This window comes from Vicugna pacos, chromosome X (genome assembly GCF_048564905.1).
Source record: "Vicugna pacos chromosome X, VicPac4, whole genome shotgun sequence".
Lineage (NCBI taxonomy): Eukaryota > Metazoa > Chordata > Mammalia > Artiodactyla > Camelidae > Vicugna > Vicugna pacos.
Window position 1 is genome coordinate 39,532,948 of NC_133023.1, and position 16,736 is coordinate 39,549,683.

The window sequence follows — 16,736 nt, forward strand, 5'->3', positions numbered from 1 at the left end:
GACAAAGGGTACCTTCTTCAAGGAAGCTGGGTCCCCCTGGCCCCTACTTCCATCCCAGGTCCATGGTGAGGCCACATGGAGGGGAATTAGCTTCACAAATGGGTGACTGGTATCCAGAAAGACAGAGTTCATGATGAGGTCAGACTTCCCAGCCTTGGCGATAGAGACATGGGGCGGGGAGAGGTCAGAGGTGCCAGGTGCTGAACCACCCTCGCCACCCCAGCAATCTTGTGCTCACTCACTTCTTTCCCAAGCCTGTTCCTCTGTCTGCTTATGATTCACCACTTGGTCCCCACACATCCTTACTCACATCTTGATTTACTCCCCTTCCTGCACATTCATGCCACAAACCTTTACTAGAGCCCACTCTCTGTGGGACTCCAAATTGGAGGGCTCCCAAGTCCCCGAAGAGAGCTCTGCCCCTTGTCCTAGGGAGCGGCTCCTATGGGTGGCTCAAGGAGTACATACATAGGCATTTCAAAACTGGCTTTAAATACTCATCAGGGTGCCAAAGGGACTAGGGTGAGAGCTTGTTACATGTGAGTGGGGGCTGGGGTGCCCTGAGAGAGAAGAGACCCATCCATCAGGGCAGTTGGGGTGCCTCACCTCCAAACTGGGATAAGGGAACAGAGTAGAGGCCCTCTTTGGAGGGTCCCAGGGCCAACCAGGAGCCAGCCCCCCCATCGAGGTAGATCATGGGGGAGGGAACCGAGGAGGAGCTCCCACGGTGGCGGTGATAGGCGGTCACTTCCTCAGTGGTACTGCTGATAGCTGGGGTAGCCTGGGGCCGGGGTACCCTCCTTAGGGGGCAGCTGGCTGGGGTCCTCCAGGAATGGGGGTGCTAGAGAGGGGAGAATCAAGTAAAGGTGAGTGGAGGCGGCTAGTCAGAGCATTTCCTACCTCTCCCTGACCAGCTTTGCCAGGTTCTCACCATTGCGGAACTGCTGGGCGGTGTATCGAGTGAGGAGGATGCCGACACCCTCGATGAGGGCCAACAGGATGCCCCCCATCATGGCCGAGCCCACCATGGCCAGTGGGCCACCTGAAGGAAAGAGGAGGCAGGAGAGAGGGAGGTGAGGGCAGGCAGAACTGGGTAGAAGGGGCTGGGGCCAGGGACTGAGGCACTCACTGCGGGCAGCCAGCACAGCTCCGGTCAATGCTCCACTAGTGATGGAGTTCCAAGGATCTTCCTTGCCCCGCAGTCGCACCAGACCACAGTCGATGGTGGAGAACAGGCCCCCCCATACCGCGAAGCTACCTGTAGGGGGGACCAAGGCCTAATTAGTGTTCCTGAAGAATCGCAAGAATCTATGGCTCAGGGTCTGGGGACTTCCAAGGCCTGTATGCTCTGACAAAGAATGGGGAGAAAAACCCAGATGCAGAGGCAGATGGCGAACTCCTGGGGGATAGTCCCCATCTGTCCCTGTGGTGGCTTTTTCAAGCTGTCTATAATCATTATCACACTTCCTTCACTTTCACGGGGAGTTGACAAGTGTTTACAGGCAAATTTATCTGCTTCTAGATGGCTTTTAACAGAGCAACTTTGATCCTCATAACTACCACATAGAATTGGAATTCTGATCTTGGTTTGGGATAAGGAAACGGATTAGGAACGGCAGTTAACAATATGATGGTTAAAATGTTTACTGAGGTCTAACTCTGTGCCGGCACCTAATCTAGGCACTGCATGTTATTTGACTTCTGAAAATTTAAAGTTAATATTATCAAAGTGCTTAGCAGCACAACCCACACTTAGTAAGGACAATGTAAATTACATAAATTATAAAACTGACTGGGGTGGTTACTGTTATTGCCATCCCTGTGTTACAGATGAGGTTCAGAGATGTTAAGCCACTAGCCCAAGGTCACACATCAGGGAAGAGCCAGGGCCTGGACTGAAACTCCAGAACTCACCCATATTAAATTTCTGGGAAACATCACTCCCCCAGGAAGTCCCAGGCAGAATTGAGGCTAGAATCTGGACCCCTATCTTGCAGTCTAGACTCAAAGGAGAAACCACTCTCAACTCTGTTATCATATCTCTTTTATGTCTCCCCAAACCTCTCACCTCCAATTTGAGGGGCTCGGATCCTCACAGCATTGACACTACCTCTCAGTCGGTGCCGAATTCCCTGGGGGTAAGGGATAAGGAAGGGAATCAGAAGCAGGCTCACTGGCAGACAAGGTTTCTAGCTTTTAAAAGAGGGACGGGGTTGGGGGGAGCGTATAGCTCAGTGGCAGAGTGCATGCTTAGCATACACAAGGTCCCGGGTTCAATCCCCAGTACTTCCTCTAAAAATAAATAAGTAAACCTAATTATCTCCCCAGCAAAAAATTTAAAAATTTGAAAAAAAATTTAAATAAATAAAAATAAAAAAGGGACAGGGTGGGAAACCCACTAGAGGTATCAGGGGTAAAAATGTGAAGTGGCCAAGAATGAGGGGGCTGGAGAGCACCCCAAAATAGGTGTTCTCAGAGCTGGATTGAGAAGTTATTCATTCATTCATTCACTCATTCAGTAATTATTGAGGACCTATGTGCCAGGCCCCATGTTATATGCAGGCAAACAGTAGTGAACAAGGTAGACCTGGCCCCTATCCTCTCAGAGCTCACATTATAGTGGGAGAGACAGATCCCAGATAAACAAGATAGCATCAGACAGCAATGCAAACCCTACAGGAAATAGAATGAAGAGACATGATAGTGGCTGAGGGATCAGGAGTGGCTTCTTTAAGGAGTGGGACATTTGTGAACCTTGAGGATGAGAGGGAGAAGCTTGGGCAAAGATCCAGGAAACAGAGTTCCAGGAGTTGAAGGGAGGGACAAGGCTAGATATATACGTTGCAGAAACCCTGACAAATGGATGGCATTTCAAGTCATGACATTGGATGAGATCTCCCAGGGGGGTGGGGCGGGTGTCAGAGAAGGTGATAGAATTACGTTAAATTAAAAGCATTTTCTGGTGCTCACTTTGGCAGCACATATACAGCCAAGACATGGAAACAGCCTAAATGTCCATCAACAGATGACTGGATAAAGAAGAGGTGGTATATTTATACAGTGGAATACTATTCAGCCATAAAAATATAATGCCATTTGCAGCAACATGGATATCCCTGGAGAATGTCATTCTAAGTGAAGTAAGCCAGAAAGAGAAAGAAAAATACTATATGAGATCACTCATATGTGGAATCTAAAAAAATGCAAACAAACAAAAAAACATAAATACAAAACAGAAACAGACTCACAGACATAGAATACAAACTTGTGGTTGCTGGTGGGGGAGGTACAGACTGGGATTTCAAAATTTGTAGATACTGACAAGCATATGCAGAATAGATAAACAAGATTATATGGTATAGCACAGGAATATACAAGATCTTGTGGTAGCTCACAGTGAAAACAAATGTGACAATGAATATGTATGTTCATGTACAACTGAAAAATTGTGCTCTACACTGGAATTTGACACAACATTGTAAAATGACTATAACTCAATAAAAAAAAGCATTTTGTCAACTTTAAGGCTGCCCTTCTGCCAGTTAAACTCCCGTCACTTCCCTCTACCCAGGTTTCTGACCCAGAATCTGCCTCTAGGTGAAATCTGTATGGCTTTGCACACACATTTAGGTCTTGGTAATGACCCTTGTGACAACACAGCATTTCCAGAGGAGCTCCAGTTGGGTGGGGGGTGAGAGGCAGAGGTCATGTCTGCAGTTCCTCCAAACTCCCAGATCCTGGAGCCAGGCCTGGCACATAGGTCAGCAGACACCAGAATAAATAAATGCATGTTATTGGCAGCTCCAAGCAGTTTTCAGAACAGTATCCCGTGTGGGCAGGGCAGGATCCCCGCACCACCCAGGGAAGGCAAGGACTCACGACAGGGGCATTGCGGAAGCCCTTAATGGCCTGGAAGACTCCACCGCCGATAACACCCATAGTGAAGGCTCCACCGCAATCATCCACAATTCGCCATGGGCTGCAAGCGGGAAGGGGAGGATGGGGTTAATGTGAGCCCTCCCCCATGCCATGTCACAAGGACTCTTTCCGACTGGAAGAAACCACTTCACCCAAATGGGAAATAGCACTTCAAGAGATTACTTTCCCTCCATTTAGGCAGGAAATAGTGCGGAAGAGGCAAAGTCTTTCCCCTGTCCGCCCCTCCCCTTCACAGCCAACCAAGAAAACAGCCAACTGCTTTACTACTATCAAAGATTAAATGAATTGATAACTAGCAAAGAGTTGGCACATTTAAATAAGCGCTACAGAAGTGTTAACAAGTTAGCACGGTTACTAAAGCAGGATGGGGTCGCACCCCCTTCTCCGACAATGAACACGTCCAACCGAGCCCCGCCCTCTTCCCTTTTTCAACCCCCCACACAACTGGGAAAAACCAAGCGCTGACAGTGGGGAGGATCCAGCACCCGCTCCTTGCCCACAACTGGCTCGCTTGGGCCCCGCCTCCATTAACTGAAACGACCTGGGAAAAACCACGCGCCGTAATCCTGGGGGTTTCCGCTAGATGAACCAACCCCCAGCTGGAATGGATTCGACCAACGTGTCTCTTTTCGTTAACAAAGAGGGACTGGGAGGTACGAAGTCACGGGAAATGTGGAGTGGTTCCTGCTGCACCGCACCTTCTCCTTCAGGCACACAATTGTGGCCCCCTTTTAACGGAGCCCGAATAGGAGGAACCAAGTGGAGGGGAGCAGAAGACAACAAACGTCTTAAGACCCTCCCGAGTCTGGGCTGTGGCGCTCTGTGGCCGATGCCTCCACCTCCCGCCTCCCACTGCTGGCCGTAGCGCCGCAGCAACAGTCCCGAGGCCTGGGCCCCTCGCCGTACCAAGGCTCCCGAGCGTACTCCTCCATGGCGCCGGCGTCCGGCCTCGCGGTCTGGCTAAACCCCGGCCAAGCCACGCCCCCGCCGTAAACGCATACAAGCGCCCGAGCTTTCTGTCTATTCCAAGGCAATGATTGGGTCGTTTCTCCAGACGTCGGAGCAAGGCGCACTCTGATTGGCCATCCGGGTTTGCGTCATCTGATCACTGCAGCGTGAGCGTCGCACAGTTGCCTCAAGGCTCGGGGTGAGAGGACGTCATTCTGTGCTTTGAGAGAAGAAAGTCGTGTGGTCCTGGGGATCATAGAGGCGACTAGAAAGAGGCGACCGGTCTGACAGCCTTCCACTACCCGTGTGACTATATTGGTAATGTCCGGGGTGGGCGCATTTTTTGGAGCTGAAAGAGGTGCTGCACTATACTCCCCCATCCCAGCCCTTTGGTTCCTCCCACCCGGCAGTCTTTGGGGAATGTTGGGTGAGCCCATTTCTGGGGCACGGGGGAGCCGCGCTTGGCCCCTTCGGGGATGGGCGGGGCCTGGGCCGGGGCCTGGGAGAGGAACCCGGCGCTGGAGTGTTGGCCTCGAGAGAAGGGTTGGTGAGAGTTTTAGTGATTTTACTGTTTATCCCTTACATCTTTTCGTAGGTAGATTTCTGTTGCCCAGCTCCTGGTGCGCATGGGTAGGTGGGAGTCTAGATGAGTATATGCTGGGGGAGGCGCTTGGTTACAAAATCCAGATTCAGATCCTCATCTGAGGTATTTTTTAGTCTGTCTTTTCCTAGGTCTGTCTGCTACCCGCTATGCCTCTACCCGTTGCGCTGCAGACCCGTTTGGCCAAGAGAGGCATCCTCAAACATCTGGAGCCCGGTGAGAGAGCTAAAAGCATATGGGCCTACCATGTAGCCAGGCTTGACAGGCACTTTGTTGTTGATTCTGCCACTTGATACCTAGCACGGGCCTACTGTACACCAAGCAGTGAGGTGGCAGACATTTCATTGTTAACAATATGTATTCCTGACACCCATTCCTACTGCATGCACAGGGGGTGGTGGGGTGGGCAGATGTGGGGGATGGGAAGGGGAGGTGGAGGGGGTTGGAATAGACACTTCATCCTTAATACTGACAGCTGATGCCTATTTTGGGTCTTCTGTATCCCAAGTTTAATCCATCAGTCAAGTCACTGAAAGTAGTTACAAAGCATCTAATAGTAAGGATAGTAGTGCTAAGCTAGTCTCTAATGCAGCCTCCTGTGGGCCAAGCACAATGTCAGGATGCTGGTATTTTGTTTTTTACCATACTAAAAGATAACATTATTTCAGACCTACTGAGGCGCCAGGCAGTATGCTGGTGGTATATACTTTATTGTTCACCATATCCATAGCTGACACGTATTTTGGGTCTACTAAGTGTCTGGCCTACACTTATGGTTAACAGTATATAAAATGATGATAGGATTTATCATTTAAGCCTACTGTTCTGCTGTTGCTAGTATTTATACCTTATTGTCAATTATAGTAAAAACTGGTATCTCTGTAAAAATATAGTAAAAACTGGGGTGAGGTGTCCTCAGCATTGAAAACTCATCTTATTTACACTTTATTGATAAGTGGCATCTATTACAAGCCTGTTGTGTGCCAGGGATAGATCTTTGGTTAATAATACTGATAATGATCATTAATATTTATTTTAAGCCTATTGAGTATCAGGCTCTCTGCTGATAGTATATATCTTACTAACAATACTGTGATCACAGCTGGTATCTGTTTTGGGCCTATTGTATGACAGGCACTGTGCTGTTGCTGACATACACATTTCATTGTTAGCTATTTCCACAGCTGGAATCTGTGACAGGTGTACTGAGGTCCAGGTACTCATACACCTTTTTATTTCTGTTGCTAGTAACTGACAACTGTCGTAGGCCTCAAGAACTAGATTCAGAGCAGTATTTGGATAAATCCCTTGCTATCCAAACTTGCTACTCAATATATGGGCATCAGAAACCCCATATTTGCCAAGCTTGGGAGCTGAACAGATCTGGACATATTTTTAGATAAACCCCTTGCTGTTCAAACTAATTTTATCCTAATAGATTTGGGTAGTGTGGTGTCACATGCTTTCTGAACTCAGGAACTGAATAAATATGGATACATTTTAAAATGAATCCCTATCTAAACTCTGAAACCAGGTCAGTTCGGGTAACAGTATGTCATATTTAATCTGAATCCAGAAACAAAACAGATTTAGGTACATTTTCTGGTAAATCTCAATATTCAGCTACTTAGATTTGGAATATGAGCAATCTTTGCCAGGGCACGTGAGACCTGGCACACACACGTGGTCCATGTGAATGTCAGTGTGTCTTCTCCAGGACCTGACTTCAGGATGAGAATCCCCTTGGTCCTTACTGGTCTCCTCCTCCCACCTCCCTGCCCTTGTCCTGCCAGAACCAGAGGAAGAGATCATTGCTGAGGACTATGATGATGATCCTGTGGATTATGAGGCCACCCGGTTGGAAGGCCTGCCACCAAGCTGGTACAAGGTGTTTGACCCTTCCTGGTGAGCCTGGGGACATGGTGGGGGTAGGGAGAGGTGACTTCTGACTTCACCTTTTCTGTGTTATCCCTGGCTTGGGCTAAATAGGGGCCAGAGGGGAAGAGAGCTGGGAGTCCTCCCTGTGGGGTCTTGACATGGGGCTGGTAAGGCAGAGACTGGGGAGACAGGAGCTAAGGCTACAAAGAGAGAACACTTGTACTGACATTCCTTCCCTCCCTCCCACTGCCCTGCAGCGGGCTCCCTTACTACTGGAATGTGGACACAGACCTTGTGTCCTGGCTCTCCCCACATGACCCCAACTCCGTCGTTACCAAATCTGCCAAGAAGCTCAGGAGCAGTAATGCAGGTGAGTTGGTAGATCCAGGGGTGCCTCAAGTGCTTCTAGCAGTTCTCCAAGAGGGGGTCAGGTAAAGATAGTGGATCAAGGAGGGTCAGGGGAGACAGGCAGGCCCAGGCCCAGGCCCAGGCAAGGGAGGCTGTTGAAGGCAGAGGCTACTGGGTCCTGAGATGGGAAGAGTTCAAGGCTTACATGCCCCCAGATGCTGAGGAGAAGTTGGATCGGAACCATGAGAAATCGGACCGGGGCCATGAGAAATCGGACCGAAGTCATGAGAAGTCAGAACGGGGCCATGAGAAGTCAGAACGGGGCCATGAGAAGTCTGACAGAGACCGAGAGCGTGGTTATGACAAGGTTGACAGAGAGAGAGAGCGGGACAGGGATCGGGACCGGGACCGCGGATATGACAAGTCAGACCGGGAAGAGGTCAAAGAACGACGCCACCATCGCCGGGAGGAACTGGCTCCCTACTCTAAGAGCAAGAAGGGTAAGCTGGGGTGAGGCAAGGGAGGCGCCAGCAGTGCCTGATGGAAGGAAACCTTCACTGGGGTGCCTGAGCCTAGCGCCTGGGAGAAAGCGCCATGGGCTGTGGCAGCCGTGGGCTCCATTTCTTCCTGGGGTGGGGGATCTCAGTGATCAGGGGCTCCTCATGCCTCCATTGAAGACCTCCTTCTGTCACCTCCTCCACAGTGGCAAGCCGGAAGGATGACGAATTAGACCCCATGGACCCCAGCTCGTACTCAGACGCACCTCGGTAAGTGACTACCCCTCAAGCACCCTCCTCTTTCCTCATGATTCACTGCACCAGTAACCGTTCTTTCTTCCTATCTCCTTTCCCCCTTTGTCAGTTGGGGGGGGGGTGGAGGGTAGGAGGGTGCCTAGCACATTACACGTTTCCACCTTGATCCTCTTTCACCCCCAGGGGCACGTGGTCAACAGGACTCCCCAAGAGGAATGAGGCCAAGACAGGTGCAGACACGACAGCAGCCGGGCCCCTCTTCCAGCAGCGCCCCTACCCATCCCCGGGGGCTGTGCTCCGGGCCAATGCTGAGGCCTCCCGAACCAAGCAGCAGGACTGAGCCTTCGCCGGCCGCCCCCACACCTTCCCCCCAGGTTTTTAATAAAAGTTTTGCCTGAGAGGCCTGAGTGCTTCCTTCTCTGGTACTTTTTGAGACTTCCCAACCCAAACCAGCAAGATGCAAAACACATTTTATTTACAAAAACTCACCTAAGAAATAAGGGGGGAGGTTTGGCAGAGACAAGAGGGTGACAGGGGCTGGAGGCCGAGGTGGGTGGGTCCCATCTGGGCCCTCATCACCAGAGAGTTTAGTTGTGTCAGCCCTGCGTGGGAGAGGGGGTGGTGGGGGCAGGGGATTCAGTGTCTACCTCTCCCCAGCACTAATACTGATCAGAGTTTGGTCCTGGCTGGGCCAGGGCAAGAAGGGAGAGCGAGGCCAGGCCAGCGTCTTCCATCCCAGCGGCTAGGAACCCTTCACCTTGGTGAGCAACCTGTGATGGGAATGGGGAGGAAAGAAAAACAGAAAACTGGGGTAGGCTGGCAGGCGGGCATCCTGAGCAAGCGAGGGTGGCGGCAGTGAGGCTGGTAGTCCCAGGGTTAGTAATGGAGCCCACACAGAGAGAGGGGGTCCCCCGCGTCAGAAAGCTACACGTGGACTAAATAAATACAACATCTTTATTTGGCATTGGGTATCCTGACATTTGTTCATTACAGTTCCTTAAAAAACAAACCAAAAAATCAGAACAAATTAATCAAAAATAAAGATCCAACGCCCCTATGTACATATAGCAAAGATAGCCCAGGCGTTTCCCATGCGCAAGCGCGCGGGCACACACAGGCACACGCGCGCGCACACACACAACACGCACACAACACACACACACACACACACATCCTGGGAGACAGTTAAGGGGTTAATAAGCTTTGGGGAGTGCAGGGGGCAGGTCCCACATTTCAGCAATTTAAAGACACCCCCGCATGAAGTAAGGGTGCCTCAAACAGCCAATGGGGTACCATGAGTGTGGTTGGCAGCTTTATTTTTCCTCGCAGGATGTCTTAGAAAATAAACCTGCATCCAGCAACTGACAGTGTCTTAGATTCTATGAGATTAGGCCACGTCAAGGACCTCCCTTCCCCATTTTCCCTACACCCTGGATCATTCACCTGATTACACCACAAACCTCCGAACCACTAAAAATCAAATAGCCCCTAACTGCACCCTCCCCCTGAATGGGCTGATACAAAAATCTCAGCTCTCGCTTCCCATCCCTCCTCTCTCCCTGGGCGCTCACAAGAGGCCCATTTTCAGGTCCTTATGTCAGGGAAGCTGCCCCAAGGCCACAAAAAGACTGAGCTGCTAACATGATCTGGTATGGTCGTCAGGGAGAGAAAGCCTCAAGCTATGGGAAACGGAACCCCACAGGGAGGCATCAGTCATTACTGAAGAGCTGTAGGATTTTTGTCCAATTTGTCCCTGCAAAGGTATAGGGATTACTGGGAGGGGCTCTCCCAGGCATGAGAGACAGGACACCTCCGGCTGAAGGGGGCAGACGTAAAAGGCCTTGAATGACGATGCTCCCCCGACCTGGTCCCCAAAGGGGTTAGACTGGGACACAGGAGGCGGTTCTAAAAACCCCTGGCTATGAGGAAGGGTTCCTGTGACGCCCTGCCCTAGTCCCATACCCTTCCAGAAGTCTCAATGACCTGGAAGAAAAGACCCTTCCAACCCCAGAGGAGCCAGGCCCCAGTGGCAACTGGTCCTGCAGATGCCCAATACCCTCCACCCGGCGCCCCTCCCTGACTCCCCCCACCGCCGCCAGCCCTCACTTCACCAGCACTGACTTTGGCAGAAAGGGTTCCGTGCTGAGGTCTCCATGGTGGGAAGACAGCTGTGGTGGTGGCGGCTGCCCGGGAGGCTGCTGGTGAGTGCAGGGCCCGGAGGCAGACCCGGAGGCGGAAGCTATGGCTTTGGCTGCACCTCGGGGAAGGCTGTAGAGGTAGACCGCACCGATGACCAGCCCGGCGCCAAGGGCAAACAAGGGGTCCACATGGAAGCCAAAGAGGCGGATGGAGGCAACAGTGGACAGCACGATGGACAAGGAGGTGGCAAAGCCCTTGAGGATGTTGTCGGCATACTTAACGACAACAGCCACCAGTAGCCCGCCGAAGGCCTGATTGAGCACCACGCCCCAGACAGCAGGCGTGTACCCGAAAAAGAAACCGCGGCGGGCCACGGCAGTGCCCTCGGCCCACCAGAGCCCCACCAGGCCCAGCGCTGTGCCAAAGAGGCCCAGCTGCAGGTTGCGCAGCCACACGGAGCCTGAGCTGCCTTTGAGGATCTTCTCGAAGTAGACACCTGCAAAGCCCGAGGAGAGACAGGAGGCCACGACAGCCGCTAGGCCGGCCCCAGGGTTCTGATCCAGTGGCCGTGGGCCCCCGCCACCAGCTTGTTGTGCCTGGACAATGGCGACGCCAGTGAAGAGGAGCAGCAGGGAGGCCCACTGCAGCCGGGAAAGACTGCGGTTCAGCATGAGCACGGAGAACAGTGCTGTGGTCAGGATCTTCAGCTGGTACGTCACCTGTGGGTGGTATGTGGAAGGCACTGAGGGCTGTTCCCGACTCCCAGTGTGTGCACGTGGGGGGCGGCACCTGCTGTGGACCCCTGGGGCACAAGGGAGGGAAATGGTAGGGTAGATGCCAATAAAGGCAGCAAAGATATCCAGCCACTGGCCACTGACTGCGATGCAGCTAAGTAGCTCTGAGATGCCTCCCAGAAAGTACACAGGAGGATGGCTGTGTGAGGAAGTCCTGGGCCACACCCAAGTCCACATCCCAACCCCGTGTCCTAGCTGTGTGATGAGGGACAAAACTCCTGTCCTGTCTGAGCCCTGACATTATCATCTGTGAATGAGACTGATGTATGTGAAGCACCTCACACAGCAGGTAATGAATCAATGGTAAACATCCTGATGAGGGAGGTCTTGATAAAAGTGTTTATACAAATGAATCAGCCATGAAATCACGTCAGTAAACATTTACATAGAACTTACTATGTGCCAGGTGTGGGTCTCAGCACCTCGCGAGTTCATTTATTTAATCCTCAAGTATGAAGTGGGCACTATTGTAACGTCCGATTTAAAGATGAGACAACTAAGGCACAGAGAGGTTAAGTGACTTGCCCAATAGCACACAGCTAGAAAGTAGCAGAGCTGGGGTTTGAACCAAGGCAGCCTGGCCCCAGAATCCAGGCTTTCTAACCATCTTATAAGGCTGCCTGTAAACAGCCTAAAGCTTATTTATTCATCACCAACCAAGGGTTCTTCCCAGGTATTATTTCTTTTAATCATCCCAGCATCCCAGTGAGTAGCTACTGTTCCTGTTCCCGTTCCCAGTCTCACAGATGAGAAAACTGAAGTTGAGGAAGATCCAAGGACATCCTGAAGGAGACACAGCCCCTACTTTTTGTAACCCTCTATCCCCCAAATCCCATACTCCCCACCCCAGCCTGTTCCTCTGGGGCCATGCAGGGCTTAGGGCTCACCTGGAAAGTGGCAGCTGGCAGGTTGGAGATGGCAACGTACTGGAGGTTATTCTGCAAGGTGTAGATGAGAGAGGGCACTGCGAGCTTGAGTGTGTCCACATACTGCACCAGGACAGCCTCGTGGAGGAAAAGAACCAAGTGCTTCACGTTACCTAGGTGGATGGAGGAGAGCCCTTTTTAGCACTGGCTACCAAAGGCAGGGATCCACTGAGGGCCAGGAACAGGCCTGGTCCTGTGTCTCCCCACCACACTGACTCCCTGAGGGCTAGGGTGAGGTCTGTGCTCTCTACCTCCCTGGCAAGCACTCAATACTCATTTCTCTAGTGAAATAATCCATGTTAACTAGGAGCCTGTGAATTGGAGGCTCTAGGAATGTGGGTGGAAGGCTGTTCACCAAACAGAGTGGAAGTTTTAGACTTGACTTTTAGACTTATCTAGTTACTTTCTGGCCTGAGGGCAGGGGCCATCTCCCACTTGGCCGCATCTTTCTGTCAGCACCCTCTACATCAAGCATTTGCCCCTGTCACATGGCAGAATGCAGGCTAGGCTATTGAACAGAAAGTCTGGTTGGGACCTGCTCCAACTGACAAATGAGAACATTTTCCTGTAGAAAAAGACCTTTGCAGAATGCACCCCACTTTTTTGCAATTCATCTTTTAAGGCTCAGCTGAGTGTCCCTTCTCAGGGAAAAACCCCACAACCACTGCACAAGGTTATCACAGGAACTCCTGCTGATGCTCGTTCACAAAACCCTGTCCTTGCCCTTCGTGGCATTAATCCCAGGAGTAATTATCAATCTCTAATAACCTCTTATCCAAATTCCCTGGACTCAGGGGTTTGGGTGTTCAAAAATGTCCAGTGTTTTAAAGGTAACAGGGTATATATATTTCATAAAAGACACCCCACATATATGGGGCTGCCCATCATAATCAAGCACATTCGTCTCTCTGCAGTGACTCGTTATGTCGTCACACCAAATGAGAAAATCAAAAAACGCAAATGTACAAACAGCCCCGCATCACATCAAGCCAAGTTTAACCACCAAACTAATTCAAGGGAAAAAAAAAAACTGGGGGAGAGGGGGTTGAAACTGCAGATGTGATGAAAGCATACGATTAATCTGGAGCTATTTGTTTCTCCCCAACCGCAATATCAGCCCTATCAGGGCAAGATGTACATCTGCATCGCTAACACGTCCGCCTCCCCAGCCAGAACAGGGCATGCCACACGGTGTTCACGTGAACTTGCTCAGAATCAGTCAAGAACAGAGCAGGTGGGTTCCTTAACTGCTGCCTCCCAGGGCTCTGGAGCTAATGAGGGGGTGAGAACGTTTTCTTCAGCATAAATGTTGAGGGCAGAGCGCCAGGCAAGGCCTTCACAGAGAAATGATTAGGCAACATTTTAAAGAACACCTCTGGGGAGGTGTTTAGATTAGGAAATAAATTCAACTTACATGAAATATAGAGGACAGAAGAACATGTTAAATGAGACCACCGGGAGGTAGTCAGCAAAATCCAGGCTACTCAAAGTCTACAAGATAAACCACCTAATTTCTTCAACAAATTAACTGCAGAAAGGAAAAAAAACGAGTTCAGGGCAACCTAGAGGTGAGCAGGCATAGAAGACACTAAGCAGTTACAAAACACTGACCTTCTATAAATCTGATTCAAACATAAGTTTTTAAACTTTCACGACATCTGAGAAATCATTATAACTTTGAACACTGGCTGGATATTTAATTATTTTATTAACTTTAAAAATTATTATTAATTTTTTGATTCATGATTTCTAGGTATTGCAGTCATTTTTCAAATGTACCAAAATATTTATTCAAGATAATAAGGAGGAATTTACTTCAAAATAATACTTCATGGGGGACCCACTTCAATATAATAAGGTAGGGGAGGAGGTAAACAGACACACAGATTGATAGTGAGTGGATAATCACTGATACTGTTTAATGGCTAACGACCATGAGTTGATAACTGTTGAATCTGGGTGATGGGACATGGATATTTTACGATTTCATTATTTTCTCCGATTTTGTGTTTGAAATTCTCTATAGTGAAAAGTTAAAGAGAAATAAATAACTCACCATTGTGAGGGTCACCTGCTACCTTATGGGCACAGACTGTCTCACTCCTATAGTGTTCAGTGGCCAGCTCTCGGGGAGTTAGGGGTATAAAAATGTGGATGCAGCTACTCAGAGTTGGAGGTACAAGGCAGCCTATCTGCACTTAACGCCATCCCCAGGCAGTTTCACAGACACAGAGATACTCTCCCAACAAACCCTCCATGTGGGTGTGGGTATACACACACATACGGTCCCACCCACCGACTCCAATGCAGCCCCCCTCCCTGGCTCGTACCCCTCTTCTGTGCGAAGAGCAGCAGCAGGCAGGTGAGACCTTTGAGCACTTCGGCCATGACCACAGCAGTGGTGGCAAAGAAGCGGTCCCCAGGCAACGTGCGGGCGTAGCGGATACTGAGGATGAGGGAGGCATTCTGGACCACCAGCACGGCTAGGGATATGTATTTGAGGCGCCGGTGAGCTGTGGGGAATGGAAGGACCAAGGGGGAAGAAGGGGTCAGAAGCTGCTGGGGCATAGCCACACCACCACCTTCCCCTCTCCTTTCTCAACCAGGATACTCCTAGCCACCACTATTTCCTCCTTCTGCCTGCCTAGCCTGATCCAGTGTGGGTCTGACCCCTGCCAGCTTTCACTGCCTCAGCCACAGGCAGGAAGAGCCAGAAAGGGAGAAGTGGGCCTCGCCCTGTCCAGCCCATACCTGGAATCCTTGCTGAGGTGTCAGGAAATGGGTGGGTAGGCCCTGGACACCCACCTCAGCCCTCTCTCTCCTGCCCCTGAATCTGAAGCAACCCTCTCCTGGACAGAATACCAACTACATCCTTCATATTTATTAAGTGCTTACTGTGTGCCTATCATTGGAATAAGGGATTTATATGGATTACTTCAACAGACCCCTACATGGCTCTGATCTCTGAAGGAACTATGAAGATTCTCATTTGATGGATGAATAAACCAAAGACGTATGAAATGATGCTTCTGTTTAATGAAGGATTGTCCTATGTGAAGAATAATACCCCAGAACAAAGAATGCAACCACTGTATAAGGCATGTCCATCCCCTAAGGAACTGCTTTTCTCCCATTCCATTCCCTCACATTCAAAATAGTCTCTCCAATCCCTCCCTCCTATGAGGACTGATTCCTCCCTGACCCAGAATGGTCTAACGAACGTAAGAAATGATTCCTTCATTATCCCAAGGATTGAACCCCATATAGTAAAGGGTTATTCCATTAAGAATGATCTGGGTCCCTTAACAATACAGGAGGTATTTTCCTGTACACTATATGGTCCAATCGTCCTCCCACCACCGCATACCCCTACCTCCAGCCAAGGAATTATTCCTTGTCCTACTCAAACTCACAATGCACTCTCCCCACTATAAGAAAGGGCCTGGAACCCTCAGGACGTCCTTTCTCTGCCATATAAGGAAGGACCCTCCCACTGCAACGTACAACGAACTCTACTTCCATTACAAAGGAACCCCCAGAACAGTCTTCTCCCCATATAATGGACATCGTTATCCTCAAAATGTACTAAGTCATATAAGGAAGAACTCGCCCCACCCTAACACACAATAGCCTCTGTCCCTTTATAAGGAAGAAACCACCACCCTCAGAATAGCCTCTCCCTTCTATAAGGAAGAACTCTCCCACTCTCAGAATGGTCTCTTTCTTCTATAAGGACGGACACGCCACCACACACACACTCAGAATGGTCTTAGTGGTCTTAGCCTTCCCAAAAGGAAATACCCTCCTCCGACTGAGAATGGTTTCTACTCTCCATATGCAGAAGGGATCTCCCCATCACCCTCAGAATGGTCTCTTCCCTGCCTCCAACACACACGTCCTCCCCACTACCCTCTACCACACACACACATAGGTTGGTCCATACGGGATGCTCCCTCTCGCCTCAGTGAGGAACCTTTCTGATCCTGCAGTGACCCCGACCCCTGGCCCGTCGCCGACTGCTCAGCCACACCCTGTCTCACCCGCACTCGCGGTCCCAGGTTCCAACGCCCCTGCGGAGACCGTCCCTGGCCCGGCCGCCGCGGTGGAACCACCAGACCCAACCGCTGCCATGTTGGCATCTGCCTGGCCCGTCCCCTCGGCAACAGGAGGCCACTTCCGTGTCCGTCACTTCCGCTTCCGGACCCCCAGGGTTGGGGTGGGGCGAGCGAGAAGCCGATCCTAGCAGCGGCTTTCCTCGTCCAGTCCCCAATGCCAGTCTAAACGCGGCCTCGGGAATTTTCAAATTCCGTTGCTGTCTGGAAACCGGGCAAGCAGCCAGCGTAGTCTCCCAGAGTCCTTACAGAGCCTCTGGCCGGCTCCCGTTACCAACTCCGTCCTCGTCTTCTTCGAC

General features: G+C 50.7%; 3 protein-coding genes across 11 annotated transcripts; 1 reads left to right on the forward strand and 2 right to left on the reverse strand.

Moving 5' to 3' along the window:
• Nucleotides 1–301: 301 nt before the first annotated feature.
• Nucleotides 302–4,952, reverse strand: TIMM17B (translocase of inner mitochondrial membrane 17B). The gene is made up of 6 exons (XM_006213454.4): nucleotides 4,846–4,952; nucleotides 3,880–3,979; nucleotides 2,069–2,132; nucleotides 1,130–1,258; nucleotides 932–1,042; nucleotides 302–841 (listed from the first exon to the last, which is right to left on the reverse strand). Exons 1-6 carry the CDS (start codon nucleotides 4,869–4,871, stop codon nucleotides 753–755), a joined length of 519 nt encoding a protein of 172 aa, XP_006213516.1. The 5' UTR covers nucleotides 4,872–4,952; the 3' UTR covers nucleotides 302–752.
• A 101-nt stretch (nucleotides 4,953–5,053) lies between these two features.
• Nucleotides 5,054–8,866, forward strand: PQBP1 (polyglutamine binding protein 1). Of its 6 annotated transcripts, none has more exons than XM_015247272.3 (7): nucleotides 5,054–5,205; nucleotides 5,605–5,704; nucleotides 7,282–7,393; nucleotides 7,624–7,736; nucleotides 7,930–8,214; nucleotides 8,418–8,481; nucleotides 8,650–8,866. In XM_015247272.3, the coding sequence occupies exons 2-7, from the start codon at nucleotides 5,638–5,640 to the stop codon at nucleotides 8,804–8,806; spliced, it is 798 nt and encodes a 265-aa protein (XP_015102758.1). In that variant the 5' UTR covers nucleotides 5,054–5,205; nucleotides 5,605–5,637; the 3' UTR covers nucleotides 8,807–8,866. The 6 variants fall into 6 exon arrangements, with proteins under 6 accessions (XP_015102758.1, XP_072812895.1, XP_072812894.1 ...); XM_072956794.1 differs by having other exon boundaries at nucleotides 5,072–5,205; nucleotides 5,620–5,704; XM_072956793.1 differs by lacking the exon at nucleotides 5,054–5,205 and adding an exon at nucleotides 5,243–5,430 and having other exon boundaries at nucleotides 5,620–5,704.
• A 53-nt stretch (nucleotides 8,867–8,919) lies between these two features.
• On the reverse strand, nucleotides 8,920–16,483 carry SLC35A2 (solute carrier family 35 member A2). Of its 4 annotated transcripts, none has more exons than XM_015247270.3 (5): nucleotides 16,366–16,483; nucleotides 14,656–14,838; nucleotides 12,287–12,438; nucleotides 10,588–10,734; nucleotides 8,920–9,236 (listed from the first exon to the last, which is right to left on the reverse strand). In XM_015247270.3, the coding sequence occupies exons 1-5, from the start codon at nucleotides 16,454–16,456 to the stop codon at nucleotides 9,126–9,128; spliced, it is 684 nt and encodes a 227-aa protein (XP_015102756.1). In that variant the 5' UTR covers nucleotides 16,457–16,483; the 3' UTR covers nucleotides 8,920–9,125. The 4 variants fall into 4 exon arrangements, with proteins under 4 accessions (XP_015102756.1, XP_006213521.1, XP_015102755.1 ...); XM_006213459.3 differs by having other exon boundaries at nucleotides 10,588–11,324; XM_015247269.3 differs by lacking the exon at nucleotides 14,656–14,838 and having other exon boundaries at nucleotides 10,588–11,324; nucleotides 16,366–16,475.
• Between the last annotated feature and the right edge of the window lie 253 nt (nucleotides 16,484–16,736).

Bases quoted from the DNA above. Each gene is read 5' to 3' on its own strand.
- TIMM17B (XM_006213454.4), bottom strand. From the start codon at position 4,871: ATGGAGGAGTACGCTCGGGAGCCTTG. The intron at 3,980-4,845 runs GTACGGCGAGGG...TCCCGCTTGCAG, and splicing joins GAGTACGCTCGGGAGCCTTG to CCCATGGCGAATTGTGGATG. The intron at 1,043-1,129 runs GTGAGTGCCTCA...TCTTTCCTTCAG, and splicing joins AGCTGTGCTGGCTGCCCGCA to GTGGCCCACTGGCCATGGTG.
- PQBP1 (XM_072956793.1), top strand. From the start codon at position 5,308: ATGTTGGGTGAGCCCATTTCTGGGGCACGGGGGAGCCGCGCTTGGCCC. The intron at 5,431-5,619 runs GTTGGTGAGAGT...GTCTTTTCCTAG, and splicing joins GTGTTGGCCTCGAGAGAAGG to GTCTGTCTGCTACCCGCTAT. The intron at 8,482-8,649 runs GTAAGTGACTAC...TTTCACCCCCAG, and splicing joins TCGTACTCAGACGCACCTCG to GGGCACGTGGTCAACAGGAC.
- SLC35A2 (XM_006213459.3), bottom strand. From the start codon at position 16,456: ATGGCAGCGGTTGGGTCTGGTGGTTCCACCGCGGCGGCCGGGCCAGGG. The intron at 14,839-16,365 runs GTGAGACAGGGT...CATTCCCCACAG, and splicing joins ACCTGGGACCGCGAGTGCGG to CTCACCGGCGCCTCAAATAC. The intron at 11,325-12,286 runs GTGAGCCCTAAG...TACCACCCACAG, and splicing joins TGCCAGCTGCCACTTTCCAG to GTGACGTACCAGCTGAAGAT.